Source organism: Ruditapes philippinarum, unplaced genomic scaffold, assembly GCF_026571515.1.
Source record: "Ruditapes philippinarum isolate M1 unplaced genomic scaffold, ASM2657151v2 ctg3_1_1_1_1, whole genome shotgun sequence".
In the NCBI taxonomy this organism is placed as follows: domain Eukaryota; kingdom Metazoa; phylum Mollusca; class Bivalvia; order Venerida; family Veneridae; genus Ruditapes; species Ruditapes philippinarum.
The window spans coordinates 549,468-569,111 of NW_026858508.1; the positions used below are offsets into that span (position 1 = coordinate 549,468).

The 19,644-nt window shown below is 30.0% G+C and overlaps 1 protein-coding gene across 1 annotated transcript in view; it reads left to right on the forward strand.

Moving 5' to 3' along the window:
• Nucleotides 1–19,644, forward strand: part of LOC132753437 (uncharacterized) — a 45,650-nt gene that overhangs the window by 14,890 nt on the left and 11,116 nt on the right. Inside the window, exons 12-25 of the mRNA XM_060743912.1 lie at nucleotides 25–140; nucleotides 655–859; nucleotides 1,550–1,690; nucleotides 2,327–2,537; nucleotides 3,253–4,999; nucleotides 5,690–5,769; nucleotides 6,350–6,516; nucleotides 7,011–7,181; nucleotides 7,772–8,040; nucleotides 8,369–8,515; nucleotides 9,484–9,606; nucleotides 10,603–10,728; nucleotides 19,036–19,199; nucleotides 19,532–19,642. Coding sequence (XP_060599895.1) covers nucleotides 25–140; nucleotides 655–859; nucleotides 1,550–1,690; nucleotides 2,327–2,537; nucleotides 3,253–4,999; nucleotides 5,690–5,769; nucleotides 6,350–6,516; nucleotides 7,011–7,181; nucleotides 7,772–8,040; nucleotides 8,369–8,515; nucleotides 9,484–9,606; nucleotides 10,603–10,728; nucleotides 19,036–19,199; nucleotides 19,532–19,642 — 3,778 coding nt within the window. The remainder of the gene's footprint in view (nucleotides 1–24; nucleotides 141–654; nucleotides 860–1,549; nucleotides 1,691–2,326; nucleotides 2,538–3,252; nucleotides 5,000–5,689; nucleotides 5,770–6,349; nucleotides 6,517–7,010; nucleotides 7,182–7,771; nucleotides 8,041–8,368; nucleotides 8,516–9,483; nucleotides 9,607–10,602; nucleotides 10,729–19,035; nucleotides 19,200–19,531; nucleotides 19,643–19,644) is intronic.

The following is a 19,644-nucleotide window of genomic DNA, read 5'->3' on the forward strand; positions in this document are numbered from 1 at the left end:
ATTCACTGTATTTCTTTTTTGCAGAAGTACAACAGTTCTGGGGTAGTGTACATATTCTAGAATCAGGTGGTACAGATGTCCATCTAGATCACATGACACCTGAAGAGATTGATAACATGATAAATAACTTCCAAACTGTGGTAAGATTTGTTTCATTTACATCATGTAATATATCTGGCAGAAAATTTGTTTTTTTCTGAAGAAAGATTGAAAGAATGAAGGAATTGCATTGAACCTGAAAGGAACTTCATTGCGGTCAAAAATCCTAAAAAAACGTAAAAATTGAATTTCTTACATAGATCAGCTGGGACACTTATAAAGAAAAGATATGCAAAAGACAATTTAATTTAGTAAATATACTCAGAAATAAATTGAAAATGGTATTTTGCGCTTTTCAAGCTTGTTCGGGAAAAAAGCGTTCCAACCCTTTTCAATTATTGGTCATTTTTAACAACTAGAATAATTTTTCTGGAAAAACAGAGTGAGCGAATGATTAAAAATTTTACACATAAGTCTAGACCTATATCATGTGGAACAATAATCTCTAAAAATCATTTCCAGTCCCGTCATGGCAAAAAACCTTAGCGGAGTGCCTTGAAAGCAGATTCACCAAGTTAAAATAATACCTTCTCTTGCGTTTTCCATTATTTGCAGTTTTCTTCGTTCCTGACTCAGACATCATATCCATACTATGGTTTACAAGTGAACAGCCTGTATCCAGGGAGTGTCATAATGAACTTCAGTATGTACCTAGGGATAAATGGTACCTTCACAACTGAAGAGCTCACAGATGTTTTCATGTCCAATCTTAGTTACTGGAGCGAGAATCAATTAGAGGTCATGTCCATCATTATAGAAGGTAAAGTATGATATTGCTAGAAATTATGGGTTGCTAATGGGAACCAAAACTAATCTTGCTTTGTTCTTTATATAAATATTTGTGTATGGTTTAAAAATGTACCTTATTATAACACAAGAGATATTTGATAAACCATACTTAAGGATCTTTAACTGTAAAACAACTGCTAGTTAGTTCTAATCCTGTAAACATTTTACTGGTAGATCTATTTTAATCATTACTTTATTAGTTTGTTATAGTGGGGTGTCCTGCTTTAAAATTTGAAATTTTCAGTTGTTGATTTGAGAAATATTGATATCTAAATACTAAAAGTAAACAACATACAGTACAGTGCAAACTCCTGATGACACAGATGATTGCTTGCCTCTGTACTGGTAGTTGTAAACAGTTTTTGCCACTAACATACAAATGTTTGAAATCTTTTGATTGATTAAACATGTATATTTGATGTTATAATGAACAATTATCTAATAACACATGTTTTTACATTGAAATCACCTTATCACACTTGTCGCTAGATGTCACTTTCAAAATGTATTATTGTTGAAAAATAAAAGTATAGAATAATATATTAAAATGAGCAAAATACATAAACATAATTTTGAGAGATTTTTATACATAGATAATTTACATTGTACTGTTTAAAAAAAAATATACATGTATATTTTGTGATGCGTGATTCTGTTGCAGACATAGACGAGTGTTCAAGTCCGGACCTGAATATATGTTCTGAGTTTGCTATATGTACAAATCTACCGGGGACTTACGAATGCACATGTTTACCAGGATATCTTGATATATCTGACAACAGACCTGGCAGTGTTTGTGCTGGTAAAAGTTAACATCCTTGTACATCTAAACTTTTGAGTAAATAGAGGATATTGAATGAGTATATTTGAGTGTATGACAGGTTTAGTACTGAATTTATTGAACAACTTCAATAAAATTATATTAAGTGAGCCTCTGGCCAGCATAATTTTATTTCATTCAACAATTCAATAAATTTGGTACTGAAACTTCATGAATACAATATTTTATTATTCACATACCCAAAATAAGAGCTGTTTACAGAGCAAAGGAATAATGTTGTCATTGACATGCCTATTGTGTACTGCTAACAATTAGCGCATCTTTACGCTATGTTTGTATAACTCAAATGATGTCACCTCAAAATATATGCACGGCCATGCATTACTCTTTTTACAGAATCGCAAAAGCAGCACTGGCATGTGATAAATGTGATTTAAAATTTATAATTTGGAGAATTTCTAATCTTATTGTTAAATTTAGGATGTGTCATGAATTTTGAATAATTATATGCTAGATTGTCTGGAATAGGGACATTTCATCATTTGTCGATATTTTATGTACATGTAATTACTGCATTGACAAGTGTACTTTTATTAGTGTGTTAAGCATATTATCAGTTTAATGCACTTAAATTTGGATGATAATTATGTTTTCCAGTAATTGGTGACGATAACCAGGACCCAGTGAATAATGTAAGAATAATCCAGTCAAAATTGGCTTACCCTGTTGATTCCTTGGTTTCAATGTTGGTTGCTATAGAGAGAGGCTCACATGTCAGTTATGCTATACAGTATGGTGATGGTCATTCCAGTGTTGTTAACTCTGAAGAAATGTTGTCATTTCAGCACCAACAAAGTATAGAACACAAGTACGTCTTAAGACAACACATTTCATCCTGCTTCTTGGTTTTAAATTACACTGACACTTAAATTGTCATTTTTTTTGCAGTCCTGTCTTCCCGGTGGAGGAAGACCTCAGGCACCCCTATTTGTATTATTTCTTGCACAAGTTGGCACCTGAGTTTAGAAATTTTACAAAGTTCTTTTAAGTTAGGGATCCCCCCCTTAAAAAAAAAAAAAAATAGGGGAAAAAAAATCATTAAGGACAATGATATAAAGTCATCATCCTTAACCACTTGGTCAGGGGTACCCCTAATACAATCCATCATAAGACGTGTGATGTGTATTGTTATAATGGTAGACAAAACATGAAATGTTTAACATTTAAGTCAAATCTAGGAGAAAATATGGCAGAGTTTGTATCTACTTCTACATCTGTGTGTGGATCAGGATTTTTAAATGTTGCATGTCTTTTTCAATCACTTTTATTTCAATTTCCTATAGTTTTGTTCAAGCCAAAATGACAAAATGACTTGCTTTTATAAATAACTTATGTAAACTAATAAAATGTGCAGAAAATATTTTAACAATACAAGTTGTATATCACTAATCTTGATGTTTTAGTCAGTTTCATTAAAGCGGAAATAAGAATCATTTCAATATTTTTTTTGTAATTTGACAATTTTGTTACTTAAAATTTCCTGGTTTCCATCTTGTTGATTCGATTTAAAAATATTTTTTTAGGTATTTATCTCCTGGAAACTACACACTAGTTGTGACTGTTTCAAATACAATAAGCTCAGAAACTGTTTATTCTACAGTCATCATTCAAGACATGTTGACCTCCCTGACCTTGGATGTATCTGACCTTGACCTACTTTTCTCAGGGCATGTAAGATTTATTGTAAGCACAGAAAAGTTATATAATAATGTGAATATTTACTGGAACTTTGGAGAGGGTAATCATGTTCTAGAATATGTGCATGAATTTGAGGATGCAGTTAGTGTTGACCATATATATTCTGTTGGACTTTTTAACATGAGTGTTAGGGTATCAAATTTAGTGAGCTCTATGACCTTGACAAAGGTCATTGTTTCAGAGGAGGTTGTAACAGGGGTTGAAATAATAGTTGAAAAATTTGTCATCATTCCTGGAGAATATCTAAACATTATTGTGCTGACTAAAACAGGGAGCAACATAGACTTGGAATTAAATTATGGGAATGGAAATAAAGATATCATCTCTCAAAATAATACCAAGAGAGGTAGCACAGAATTTGTCATTCAGAAAATGTTCAGTAGTCCTGATGAAATTACCATCGGTGTAAAACTAACCAATGCTATATCTGAGTGGTATGATAGTATTGGTCCAGTGTATGTCCAGTATCCAGTGAAAAATTTAAAGCTTAAAGTACATCAAATAACACCCTCACCTCCAAATGAGGTCAAGATAGAAATCTGGACACAAGAAATATTTTCACCACCCACCGCGGTCACATGTGACGTTGAACTCCACAATACTTGGACAGTTACAGAGTATGCATATGAGATTAAGGAAGATAGTCCGATGATCGTGACCATACACACAGATGGAGAATTGTTTGGATGGACTGAAATAGCAGTTAACTGTAGCAATAGGATCTCATATCAGTACATGGAAGCTGATACCTTCATTCAAGCTGTTATAGAAAATATCAAAATCACAGCTGATAGAAATTCTGTTGAAATTGGAGACACTGTTAATTTTGAATTTTTCATTGGAAAAGGTTCAAATGTAGAATATATTTACTGGTTTGGGTCAGGCATAAACTACACTGGAAATTTGTATTCAACTTTAATAAGAAATAAAACTATTATCAGTGATTTTACATTTGAGCTACCAGGAAAGTATGATGTTATGTTTGTAGTAAGAAACAACGTTTCCACTGCAACTGTTTATGAAACAATTTGGGTTTTAGAAGAGATAATAGGATTATCAGTTCAACGATTTTACGAGCAAAGCTCTAAATATAATATTCTTCATTATGGACATGGTAGAAGTATGAATATTTTCCCTGTTCAAAGACCTGTAATTTTCAATGCTTCACTCAACAGTGGAAACAATATCCGATATAAAATAAATTTTGGAAATGGCAATGTAACAGTGATAGAGAGTGGCATTGTTTCTCACAAGTTTAATTCTGAGGGAACCTACCTAGTTACTGTTACAGCCTTTAATCAACTGTATTTTGAAAATGTTACATTGATAGTTATAATGTATGATATTGTTTTACCACTTAAGTTATCAAATAACGGCCCACTTAAGTCTTACAAAGTTATGGAATTCACCTTGGACCTTACACATTCTGGTACAGATACTTGTTTCACATGGGATATGGGTGATGGAAGCCCATTGGTTGAAATGGGATCAGAAAACTGTATGAGGAACAGTTCATCAGAATCTTCCTTCATTAAAAAATTGAAAGAAACGAAAACGATAATTATAGTCCATGTACACTGAGAAGGTGTTTACCTGTTAAAATAGATGCTTTAAATGAAGTACACTGCAACAGTCAGCAGTTTAGCTGTTGTCAATGGATCAGTTGTTCTATCCGGAGGTCAGTTTTCAAGGAGGACAAAACAATTGAAATGCCAAAAAAGGCTGGTTTCTGATTGGAATAATATTAGAAAGTTAGCTGTTATTAAAACTGCGAGGCTAAAGTGGACCAGTTTACCACTGGAATATTTCTGACAAGGTCCATTGAAGGGGAACACATACCTTGACCCCCACATTTTAGGCGTATGATATTGATATTGCTCAAGTTACAAATTTGAGGTATATTTTTGAGCCCAAGGAAATTGGACATTGGTCTTTATAAAATATCAACTGGGAATGTAACAATGATTGGTATAATACCAGGCCTATACACGGAAGATTTTCACCTACATTAAAGGGGAACCCTCACCATTGGTTGTTTCCCAATAAAAAGGGGGGGAAAATGTTCGAGTGGTTTAGTTTTGACAAAGTTTTTGCCTTAGAGGGATTGAAAACATTCATTTGATTCCAGATATTTAAAAAATTAAAAAAAAATTCCTCATTTTTCCAAATTGAAGGGGTTTGTGCAAAGACAAAAAAAAATTTTTGTGAGTCTTTAGCAGACGACTTTCAAGTTTTCAGAAAACTTTATTTTAAAAATTACAGAGGATGATTGGGAAAAGGGTGTTTTTGGAACGGGAAAGGGTTTCGTCTAGAAATGCAAGTGGTGTTTTGGTTGTCGGGGGGTTTTTTCTTGCCCCAACATCAGTAAATTTTTCCCCGACTTTTTGAAAAGGTTTAAACAAAAAAAAACCATTTTTAACAAGAAGTACATGTAGTTGATGGTGATCCACCAGTTTTTTAAAAAAAAAAAGTGGGTTTAAAAATGATATTAAAAAATTGGGTTCTGTTTAGGTAAAATTGAATCCCATTTTAAAAAAAGGGTTATAAAATTTTTTCTAAATTTAAAAAAATTTTGAAAAAAAAGGGGCCAAAAGGGTAAATTTATCTGGGGTTTATTTATATGAGAAAATTGTTATAATTTTTTCAATAAAAAAGTTCTAATATTTTCAGCGAGGGTTATCACACTAAAAAAATTGTTTTGCATTATTTTTGTCTATAAAACGCTGTTTGATTTAAAATTACTGATTAATTTATAATAATTTGTTTGAAAATAAAAATTAAAAAATTATTATTATTTTTTTCTGAAGTAAAAAAATGAAAATTTTTTTGATCTTATATCAGTGTTTTTTTTTAAAACTTTTTAATAAATATTTTTTATGACTGAATAAAACTTGCTTAAGTTATGTTTAATTTTGTTTTCAGATGTGTTCAAAATTGTAAAGCTAAGGTAAATCCCTCAAGTGAGTTTACTGTACAAGGTATATGTGAGAGTTGTCAAAGCTGGGACAAGATTGACTATTCCTGGTCTTTCTATATTCAGACAGGAAGTGAAAGACTTCCGCTACAGCTTGAAACTATGGTAACCACAGGTAAAGAATTTTCTTTTGAAATATGAAAAAGATCCCATTGTAATGTCATTTTGTTAAAAAAGCAATTTTCATCAGATATAAAGTGTACTTACAATAAATTTAGACTAGAATTTTAAGCATCACATCTGATTCAAGATTCAAACAATACAAAATGTTCATGTTTTCAAAGTCCTCAAGCAAGCATATCTCAGAAAGTGCAAAAATGAAACATTATTTTTATATTTCAAGTATGATTTAACACATGAGCCGCGTCAAGACAAAACCAACATAATTGGTTTTCGACCAGCATGGATCCAGACCAGCCTGCGCATACGCACAGTCTGATCAGGATCCATGCTGTTCGCTATCAGTTTCTCTACTTGCTATAGGGTTTGTAAGCGAACAGCATGGATCAATTGATCAGACTGCGCGGATGCGCAGGCTGGTCTGGATCCATGCTGGTCGCAAACCCATTATGTTGGTTTTGTTGTGACGCGGCTCATATATATTTTCAGATATTACAAGTGCTTGGCTGACTTTCAAGCCAGGTATCATGGTAGGTGGGAATTTGTATCATCTTAGACTGGACATAAAGGTGTATGGTCACACTGCCTCTTTCACAGAATACTCATTTGAAACCAACCTACCTCCTTATGGTGGTAACTGTTCTATATTGCCCGAAACAGGTCAGTAAAATTGGGTAACTGTTCTATACATTTGTGTACTTCCTGAAATGGGTCAGTAAACTAGCAATAACTGTTCTATACTACCTGAAACAGGCCAATAATTAACAATCTTTTTATGGACTTTGATCCAACACACTTATTGTATAGCCTAAACTTGTAAGTTGCATATGACATGTGCCTTATTTGGTATGATATTTATTGATATAAATGTTCAAGATGTAAATAGTATCTTGTCTGGACTAGCATCAGCACACTAAACCAAGGATTATGGGTTTGAGCACTACTTGGAGCACAGCCATATTACTTTATATGACACCAGTAATAGTTAGCTCAAAAAGCAGACTGCACTGTAATTAATATAAATAAAATTGTTTCATAATTAAGATTTTTTGTTTATTTAAACATGCGAAGACCTGATAAACACTGTATTATTAATAAGCTTGACCATTAATTCTAAACAAATTAGAAAAATATTAAACTTTATATTGGCCATATCTGGTGTTTCCTATAGATTGTATCACTACTTATTTCAATTTTTGTAATTTAAAATTTTTCCAAAAAAACCCAACTAAAGTGTCTTTAAAAAACAGGTTATGCACTGAATACACTATTCAAAATCCAATGTAAGGGTTGGGTGAACCCTGGAGAAGAGCAATTTCAAGGTGAAGGTCTCCTGTACAGATTTTGGACTCGTGTAAGAGGGGGCTCGAACATTCAGCTACTTTACTATGGAACCGACCCATTTACGGCACCTTCAAAGTTCCCGCTCGGCAGGGAGGAGATGAACTATAAACATGATATTGTTGTCAGGATTTCAAACACTATTGGAGAATTTATAGAGACAACTCTTGAAGCACAGGTTGGTGTTTTAGTATTATAAGTACTTAATCCTGATTTTCAAATATTTGTTGCTGTAAACTTCTCCAGGGTGAAAACCCAAAAACTTTTGAGTTTTGTAATGGCATTATTATAATCTTAATTTTACTATGTGAAGTTGTTTTACATTGCAGCTTAAAAATACCAAAAAAATTGTTAATCATCGTAAGTAAATGCTTCCTTTACATGTTGATCACCTTTCTGAGAGTGTCTTAACTAATCAAAAGAATATGTCTTTTTAAATTGTAGTAACTTCAAAGCTTTTCAAATTACAATGAAGTTATCAAAATTTATGTTCATGTTGATAACAGGTGAAGCCTAAACCACAGCAGGATTTGGATGATGTTCGAGCTCTGGCTTCAGATGATAGCAGTTTATTGTTTGAAATGAAACAGGCCGGGCAACAGCAGGAATTTAAACAGCTTATTGTTGCCATGGCATCAGTGTTAAATACAGAGGTTTGTCTCTAGAGTGGGTGGATCAACGCTCGGCGTAAAAATACTAAATTTGATATGGCAAATTCAAATCAACGTCAACAAACCTCAATGTTATATGTCTATTTTCAAGACCGATAATATTGTTTTAAATAGCCATTGTGTAAAATTAGCTAATCACATAATGATGTGCATGGCTAGAGCTATATAGATAGTGTGGATAAACAAGAGTGGTTTGCGTGAAATTGTACCATAGCTCGGCGTACAATACTACATGATGCAGGATTGTTTTTCGAATAAAATCTCTTTTTTATCTTATGAAGAAAACATATTGAATAAATTGTAACAACCAAATTAGGTTCATACATTTACAAGTACCCAACTTTTAGTTTAAATTTTACAGCCCCAGAACTCAAGTGTTAAAAGATTTTAATAATTTATATGTTGCGGATTATATATGGTTGTTCGTCTGCTATTAGCATTGTCATGTGACTTTACCAGCAGTGAACCACACCAGGATAAAATGGTGAAAGATGTAAATAAAAGCACCAGTGACCTAAATTGGAGATAACTCGAGACATTTTCAGATATTCTAAAAAAAAAAAATTTTAGGTCAAGCATTGGTCCAACCACTCTATATATATAAGCTTGTTTTGACTGTATAAATTTGTCATAGCTCAATAAAACATTATAATTTTCAAGTTAAGCTTTCACCTGGTTCTGGTCCTAGATTTATCTGATTTTAAAATTTTCTTATCTGAAGGCCATACTGTTCTTAAATATCCTAGAAAAGAAAGTAGGATTTTTGTTACATCAAAGATTCTTTTATAATGTATTTGATGAAACAAGAAAAGTGTCATTGATAAATTGAGACAGATTTATTTTTACCTTATTTTTTTTGCTTTGTTTATAAAAAATGAATATGCTGTCACTTTAATTTTAAAATTAATAAATTTTTAAGTATAACTGATATTTTACACTTTCTTTAATAGAAGGAGTCCAGTAAGATTGATGACAATATTTTGACAACATCAACACAGTCTGCGCTAAACCCAGAGTCGTCTGCTCAGAATTCGAATCCAGATAAATCTGATGAAAAACAGAAAAATACGGAGGTAAATTATTCTACATTTATAATGTTCTTGCAGGGAAAATGACTATAGATACAAAACTGCCACGTTTTTTATTATCATGTTTGTTAATTTGATCAATTTGTAAACCATAACCAGCTGTCATCTGATATAGAATAGAAAGATGCCCACAAATAAACTAAATATTATCTTGTTTATTTGTTCCTTAAAAAGCATGCACCTTGTTGCACAATGGCAATAAAGTTCTGAAGCGTTTATTAAAAACAATGTGTTTTAATGGAAAAAAAATAGTAAATAGAGTTAAATACCACTTTTTTTTATAATTTTTCAAAACAAAAATAGGATGAAATACCCAAATTTCTACTATTTTTACACTTTACCATGGAACCAAGAATATTCATTCCCCAAAAAGTTAAAAATTTTACCCGTTTTCCACTCCATTATTCCCCCCAAAAATATTGAAACTTTAAAATAAACATTTAATATTAAAACTTTAAAGAATGTTTACCAGTCAAAAATTTTTAAAAAGTCAAACAGGACCCCAAAAAAATTTTTTTTACATTCAGTAAAAGGAGCAGACGAGGGTTTTTTTATTAAATTATTTGCCGCCAAAAAATCCTTTGGTCTTTTACAGGGCAAAAAAGAAATTTTTTTTTAAAAAAAAAAAAAATTTTTTTTTTATTTAAAAAAAAGGAAAAATTTTTAAAAAGGGCAATTTAATTATTTTTCCAAAGGCCCCATTTTTTGGTAAAATTTTTAAAAAACAATAAGGATTTAAAAAAAAATTTTATTTTAAATTTAAAATACACAGAACAGATAGGGTACTTCTGTCACATTTTTTTTTTAATAGTATGTAAATGCTGGCATTTATTGAGTTAGTTAATTTCATAATATCCACATATAAACAAAGAAATGCTGGTACTTCCATCCCCTTTTTCCTGTCTGTACATCCATCCATCTTCTAGAGCTTTCCAAAAACAAATGGAAAAGAGAGAAAATAAAATGTTTTTTCATCTTTAGATAAGGACAAGTATTGTTCAACACCTGGCAGAAACAGATCATGTGACCTTGGATTCTCTTCAGCAGACGGCATTATGTTTTAAGGTCATTACAGAACAGAGAGATGAACTGTCAACACATACACAGGTAAACTAGAATATATATATAGTTATAGAAGATTTCAATTACCCTTTCTGAAAAACAAAACGTATAATTTCCTAAATTGTTTTGAAAGTTGAGGAGAAAACAGTACTTAAACTATGAAGACAGAACAGCATATGTACAGGCCGCGTCCAGTTAGCTCAATTAATATAGTGCTGGACTGTGAATCCAGAGCATCCAAGGGTTGATTTGGGGATGGTACATGCCAATTTTGTTGTGATTGATCATGAAATACTTTCTACAGTCATTCACATTGTACCTTTGCTTTGACATGTACAGAAGTATATCAGTAAGAGAAAGTATCTATTACTGGTAAACTGCTTGACTCAGACTGCCCAGGAATAATGTGGTGGTTGAACTGTGCTCTGGTAATTTCAAAATGGCTTACTGCCATGATCAGTGGGGTAAACTACAAAAAGAACTACCACCACCAGCAACATAGTTGAAACAAAGAGTTTCTGTTTTATTTTAAAAGTTTTAAAAAGAGTTTGGTATATAACAGAACACCCAGGCAGTTCAGGCCACAGCCCATATGACAAATGAGTTTTACTAAGAATTAATAGAAGAGCCCTCTAGACAGACAAATAATGATTCAAGTCTTACTGGCGGCCACAAAAGGGTTTGTTTACCTTTGTGCTACGCTAAATTATTATATGATACAATAATTTTTTATGTATGGTCATAAAGCAACATGCCAACCTTAGACACCTTCTGTTCATTTTTGATGTTATTTTTTTAATTTGACTTAAAATTAAATTTGTGTTTTTAACTGCAATTAGATTTTAGTTTTAAAAGCATTTTATGTGTGTTTTAAAGTATAAAAAGAATAGTCGTTTAAAAAAAGGAAATAGGGGACAGACAATTATAATAAATTTCAAGATTTTTAATTTTAATGTTTAAGAAATGCAAGGATAAAAATGTAATTTTTAATTTTTAGAAATGTTTGCAAAATGAGGTAATTTAAAGATTTGGGAGTGTGATCCGAGACAGAAGGCCTTTTTTAAGAAAAAAAAAACGAAATTTAAATTAAAGAATTTTTCTTAACCAAAAAAAAGTAAATTTTAAAATTTCAGAAATGTTAAAAAAAACAAAAGTTGGGGAAGGTAAAGTAATGTTTTGCAGCGAGGTCGAGCGCGACCCTTTTAGGGAGATGAATGGAAAAGGGCAAAGGGGGGATAATACATTTTTAGAGAAGTGGATAAGTTTATGAGGGAAAATCCAGAAATTTGATAAATTTCAAAGAAGAAAATGATTCACCCAGATAAATTTATATAGAGTGGGAAAAGGTTCAAATTTGGTTTAAATTTTACTACTTTTTTACTAACATTTTTTTTTTTTAAACCATCGTGTTTTCTTTTAAAAAAATTGTTTTTAATTTAAAATTTTTAAAATTTTAAGGGATGTGTGGTGATTTGGGTCGCAATTTTATTTGATATAAAGAAAAAGTTAAAACCTTTAAAAAGAAATGTCACAGTTTGAATATAAATTTGTATCTTAAGAGTTAAACTTTGGGATCTAAACTAAAACCCAGCCTCTCTACTTTACAATGAATTTTTTGGTTTTTCCCACATGAAGTTGTAAATTTATTTTTAACCGGTTTTTTCCCTGTAAATAAATTAAAACATAATTGTATGCAATTTAAAACTAAAATTTTTTCCCCAGTAAATTTTGTTAGTTCCCTATTTTTATTTTATATAAACATTATGCTTTTTGACGTGAAAATGAGAGGTTCATTGACTCATTTGATATAAAAATTTTAAAACAAGTTAATTTATAAATTTTTTTAAAAGGGCTGTTTCCCTTTTTATTTTTTATTCAACAACCCAAAAAAATGAATGGACCCTAACCATTCATAAATTTAAGTCTTGACACCCCATAAATTTAAAAGCAAATTAAAATTTTTTTAGAACATTATGTTGGAAAATTTTTATGAAAATTTTAGGCTAAAGAAATTTATAACTAAAGCTTTCAAGTTTAAAAAACAAGATAGTTGAAACATTGGTGAAAACAAAAACTCCTGGACAAAATTTTAACTTCCCTTTTGATGCTTTCTCTATCCATACAAAGGAAAAGGAAAATTTCTAAGATTTGGTATGTTCCTTTTAAACCCCAAAAAATTTTAAATATAAATGTAACAAAATTTGATATATATTTTTTGCATAATGTAACTCGTGTAAGTTTTAAACCCTTTTTTTTAAAAAACAAACCTTTTTGGGGAAACAAAATGTTTAAAACCCAAAAGAGTGGTTTAAAAAGAGCTTCCAATCTTTTGTAATACTCAAGCTAAAAATTTTATGTTTTAAAAAAACGACTAAAAACTTTTAAGGGAAATTTTTGATATGTTTTTTATTTAAAAATTTTTTTTCCCCACTCAAGGTACATGTGGTACATTAAATTTTCCCTATAAAAAAAAACCCAGAAAAAAAAAAAAGGGTTGGCCCTTTAATTTTTAAAAAATTGTTGGGTTTAACTTAAGAAAAGGAAAATTATAAAAATTTCCCGTTAAATTGTTTTTTTTCAGAAAAAAACTGTATTAAACTCTGTATCAAAAAGTTTTTCATTTTCCTCACCAACAACCCTACTTTTCCCAAAAGAGAGTCCCCGAGTGGGACCCGTTTATAGATTTTAAAAGTAAGTTTAAAATAATTTCACATTTTAGTAAATATCAAAGATGCATTTTTTTTTTTTTAATAAATTTTTTTCTGTTTTTTTGTTTTTTTTAAAAGGGACTTTGTCAATCCCCTTTAAATTCATTTTTTTTGGGTTTTTAAAAAATTGTAATTTTTTAAAAAAAACTAGGGAAAATGGGGTTTTGGGGGGGGAAAAAAAGAAAATTTTCTTTTTTTTTTATATTGGGGGCAAAAAAGGTTTTTTTGGGTAATTCAAAAAAAAAAGTTTTTGAAAGTATTGGGATTCAAAAATTTTTATTTTTTTTAAAAAAAACATTTGTAAAGGCTTAAAAAGAAGTAGTTCTTAAATTTCTTCTTTAAAAAACAATTTTTTCTTACCCGAAAACCCTAAAACCCCAAAAAAATTAAAAAACCTATTAAAAAGTATTACTTGTCAATTTTTCATTTTAAAAACAGAAATTGGGAAAATTTTTCAAAACTTTTTTGAGTCACAAACCCCTTTTTATTTAAATTAAAAAATTAATTTTTTAAATTTCCTTTTTTTAGGTTGTTTTTAATTTTTCCCCCCCCAAACTGTTTTCTTTTTGGAAAAGAGAAAAAGCCAGAAATTTTTAAACTCACCAAATTGTCATTTTGAGCTAGTTGAAGTGAAGGGGGAAAAATTGTTTTTTTAAAAATATATTTGAACCAATATTTTTGAAATGCTGTAGATCACTCTCCCGTTACAACCCCGTCATTACAGGTTTAACTTTTTCAATTTTTTTTTTTTCCAAAAAAAAAAGAAAAATCAAACCTTAAAAAAAGCCCTTTTGTGATTTTTTAAATTTTTTCAAATGAAATTTTTTTCTTTTTGTGTTTAAATTTTAAAATTTTAAAAAAATTTAATCCCGTTGTTAACATTTATGTAAAGAAATCCCTGTAAGCAACAAAAACATTTATGATTTTGGGAAAACCCCAAAGGGGGGGCCTCCCGTATGAAACCCCCATAAAAAAAACTCCTTTTTCGGCAACATTTGCCCAAAATTTTTTATTTACCAAATTTGGGTTAAATTTATACAAATTTTTTTTTTGTTTGATTGTATTTGGGAAACTATAGGTTATTTTAAACACTGGGGAAAACAAATTCCTGAAACCCCTCAGTACTAAGCAAAAAAGTTTAAATTTTTTCCCTTTCCGAAACAATGGCTTGGTTTTAGAGGGTTTTTAACCCCCCATTCCCGCAATCCTTTTGATAAAATAGGCCCAAAGCAACCACCCCACCAAACTGTTTTAAAACCTCTGGTTTTTAACGTTTTTAAAAGTTTTTTAAGTTAAAAAGCTTTTCTTTAGTTTTTATAGGGTTGAGGGTTTTACCCATGTTTCCTTCTATCCATGGGGGAACACAAATGAAAATTATGTTGCATAGGCGGTTTTACTTGTCTTTTTTAATTTGAAACTTTTTTCATGTGAATGAAACGTTTTTTATAAAAAATGCTGGAAAAATTCATTGTAAGGATTGAACAGGTGGGGGGACAATTAATTAAGGGTAGAAATCAGAAAATTTATTATCCAGCGCTGATTTTATTTTTAGGTAGATCTTTTTTTTTAAAAAAAAACTGAAAACGGGTTATAATTTTTTATCATTACAATTTTAATTTTTTGGGAAAAACAAACATCACAAATATTTCTAATGTACTGTAGGCAATAATTATTTGGATAAAAGTTTATGCAGCATACAGGGGGAAAGGGTAGGGTCAAACCAGGTGACAACGTTTTGGGTTAATACAGCCTTGATACTAAAAACTTTTAAGCTTAAAAGGTTTAAAAAAAACTGACACATTTCCCAAAATTCATGCTACCATATTAGGTAAAAAGAGAAAAAAATTTTCATATTTTTACTTTTTGATATTTTTATATAACAAATTTATGACACAATTTAAAATTTTTAAATCAAAAAGTAATTTTGGAAAAAAATATTTTTTTTCGTTTAATTCCAAGCCCTTTTTTCATTGTTTTAATCCATAATTTTTATATTTTTTTTTACTTTTGAGGGTTTTTCTGTTTTTAATAAATGTGAGATTTAAATTTTTTTTAAAAAATTTGCACTGATTTAAAAAATATTGACTATGTTATTAGTCTTTAAAGTTTTTTTGAAAGATTTTGAGATATATAACGTTACTAGTGACATAAAAACATGCAGTTTTATAAAGTATATTATCAATGTTTTTCAGATTTCAAAAGAAATCGTTCCTTGTCTTGAAATTTAAGCTGGTTTAATTAACTGGTTAATTAGCATTTAATTAATGGTTATTTAGTTTTTCCCTGATAAGTTTTATCTTTTTTTTTTTTCTAATTTATTAAAAAATGTCTACTGCATGGGGTTGCATTGTTTTTTAAACCCCTTCTATAAATTAATTCTTTTTATTTGCAAAAAAATACTAATGTAAAGAGATGGACATATTTCTTTGGGATTTTTTTTTCTGTACATTTTTGTCTTCATTACTTATTCATTAATAAATTATGGGACATTTCAAAGAAATTATAATCCAACATGAAGCTTGATATCCTATAAAATCTTTATAAGGAATCTGACTTGAGGTAAATGTCACATAATACTGCTTCTGTAAGTGGGTAAATATTTACCTTTCTTGTAAGTAATTGTTGACATTTACTAGTAGCTAGATGAGTTTCATTTTAGACTAATATTTAAAAAAAATATATTTTTTTTCATTCAATTAATCAAAATTTTTTGAATTATAAATTTTGTTTAATTTTGTTTCTTACGATATTAACCAATAGTTGCCCCGAGTTAAAGAATGATACAAGTTTGTCAAAAAGATACTTGGGAGTTATCCCACACTATAAAACAACCCGCAATGTTTTTACAAAAAAGTATGGGCAGGATGGTGTAATTGGGGTAAGAGAAATTGGGAAAAAGTTTTTTTATATTTAAAAGTTTTAAAAAACTCCCCCTTTATTAAAATTTTATAAATTTTTTTCTATATAATTACCTTACCCTTTGTCTTTTTTCCTGAAAAACTCACTGAATAGATTTGTTAACTTTTCATTATGAAAAAATCCATAACCATTTTTAGAGATATCATGGTGTTGATAAAGAAGTTTGGTCAGCTATTACTATAGATACTGGTCACACTGCATAGATGAACAGGCTGGCCTGACGCTATATTAGTGGCAAAGGATAATCATTTTTGGTTCAAGCTGATCAATAGCTTTTAAACCTGAAATTACCTGAGTGTTTGTAAATTTTATTTTGCAAAATCTATCTGGGTATCTGAAAGAAAAAACTATACAAAAATTATTCATTGTGACTAACAACAGAAAGCATGGAATTGTTACTGAACAGAGCTGTAACTTAGTGTTGCACTTGTAACAAATGCCAAGTGTTTCACAATAAATTGTGCCCATTTTGAGCCTTTTGTGAATCTCTGAGTTGTGAGTTGTTTTTTTTTTGCTTTAAATATAGTGAAAATAAAACAAAAACAAGATATAAAAGAAACCTATCTTTAAATTTGCCCTTTAAACCCTGCCCCTGTGCCCTTCAACTATACAATCACTTTGTAATCTGGATGTTTCTTTCTGGGATAAAAAGTGAAATCCTGGAGTTGCTGGATTCGGGATAAATTTTTTTCGTATTTTTTTTTTTTACAATCTTTTAAAAAATTAGAATGATAAAGATTTGAAAAAACTTTAAAAAGAACTAACCTACTTTAAGCATATTTACGGTTTAACCCCAATATTATTTTTTATTCAGATAATTTTAAGCTTGTGTTACTTTGTTTGAAGTTAAAATTGTTATTTTATTTTAAATTTCAGTACTATCAATTTTAACATTAAGTATTTTTGTTATCTTTTTGTTGTTTTCCCTTTAATTTATGTGACAGTTTAAATATGTAAAACTTGTATTAGTCTTCTCCTCGGAAATTTAAAACCAAAAGAGCATAGTTGTCTCAGGGCCTAGACTTTGAAACATTTTTATGGCCCCCACAGTTTAATAACCGGCTTTTTGGAATTTTTTGAATTTGTTTTGTGTAGAGAGAAACCTTTTGTCCAAGGATGTTTTTTGTTTTTTTTGGTTTCTTTTTTTAAACTTTTTGTTTTTAAATGTACCAGATTTCTGCTGTTAACACAAGTTTACAGATGTTTTTGCAACCCCTTTTGCATTTTTGGGCTCAGAATTTTTCGTTCCCCCCAAAATCGTAAAAAATTTTTGGTACATGTTTAAACTAAAGATGAATATTTGAAACCCTGCTGTGTTACTGCTGTGTGTTTGCTCTGATATTTTTGGCATGATTTGGGCATGGGGAAAAAAAATGTTTTGCAAAAGGTAAATTATTTATATTGAGCTTGTTTATTTGAGTAGACATTGTTTTCATGGATATTTCTGATGGAAAAAAATATCTTTTTCCAAATTATGTCCAGAATTTAATAATAATGTCAAATTTTGTCTTGCCCTTTTGTATTTTTAACATGGGAAATTCCCCTTATCCATGATAAGGAATTACAAAAATCTCTTAAGGTAATATTGGATTTCATTCTCAAATTAAAGAGTTTAAGAGTTTAGGTAATCATTTGTGCAATTATGCTATGCAATAAAAATGGAGTTCCTTTTGATATACTTAAATGATAAAAGCTTTTATATAACCCAAAACGGTAAAATCTAATCCATGTTGCTGAGTGTTTTAAACTGCTAGAGACTTTTTTTTTTTATTGGGGAAATTTTTTAGCTAGCTAAGGGGGGGTCAGTAGTTCACTCAGGTCCCTCTGGAGTCTTAAAAAAGACTTGGGGGATCTGACTTTCCTTCATAGAAAGGCTGGGGAAATTTTGTTAACTTTTTAAATTTGGGGAAATTAAAAAACAAAAAAAAAATTTGAGAGTTTTTTTCTGGGCAATCTAAGGCACATTTTTATCAATTTTTGCTCTGGGGATTTTAACATGTTTTTTAAAGATTCATATTTTAAATTTCCTATTAAACGTATTCTCTTTTCACAAAACTTGAAAAAAAGTTTTCCCTTGAGAGAAGTTAAATTAATTTAAAAAAGATAATCTTTTTTTTTAATAAAGGGGGGTATTCTTTTGTGTGACAAATTCTCACAGTAATATTTTATGAGATAAGGTGTTTTTGGGGTTTTAAAACGAGGTTGGTACAAGATAAAATTTTTTTGTACTAGCTGGGGATAAAATGGAACAGGTGTAGAAAATCAAAGATGTAAAAGGATAAAGGGTTTTTTACCAATTAAAAATTTTTTGGGCAAAAGTGAATGGTTAAATTACTACCTCTTTTACACACATTACATGTATCTCTTTTACATACATCATTTTAAAACTTATTGTCTTTCAAAGAATTAGATGAGTCTTAAACTTAAATTTTTTGGGTTATACATCAGGCTTGATCATGTTGTAATCTTAATCAAATTTAAAACTAAAAAATTTTGATTCAAATAAGTATTTAAACAACCAAATATACATGTATTATCATGTCTAACAAAACTGGAACAAAAACTTGAAAGTGTCATATAATGGTTTACTTCTGAAACTTTATAATTATATTGACAAATTTATTACAGATTGAAGAATTTTGTATTGTTTTTGCTTTCATCTCTATGCTCATTTATAGCTATGATATAAGACTATCATAAGAAAATTCAAACATCTCCATTACAGACATTTGACAGAGGTTCTATTAACAAGTTCATATTAAGCGTAGATGAACCTCTAGGTCCACTGTCGTACATTCGTATTTGGCATGACAATGAGGGTGTTGGCAAGTTACAGGGCTGGTACCTTAGTAAAGTTGTGGTCAGGGAACTCCAAGATATGGAACAAGTGTATGTGCTTAATTTATATTCTGAAATAAGTTTGTTCATATTGTGGGGTTGAACTGAAGAGTTAATTATAGAACATTTTAAAATAATTGAAGAGCTACTTGTAGAAAATTCTTTTTAATTGTATATAATTGTCATTGTCTTTTTATACTTTCTAAGCTTCAATTTGTTGAGATATAATATTTTTGTGTTTATGCATAGTAAAGGACTGTTATTCAGTTTTGTCACCATAATACTTGAAATTTGAAAGTAAAGAAGAAAATATTCGTGTATAATATTCAGATGATTTTAATATGGTATAATTTTGAATTATTTAATACATACTAAATAAACAGGTATGTGTTCTTGTGTAATCGCTGGCTTGCTGTAGAAGAGGATGACGGAATGGTTGACCGTCTGCTTCCAGTGGCTGCACACGAAGACCTCTCCAAGTTCGGAAATATTTTCA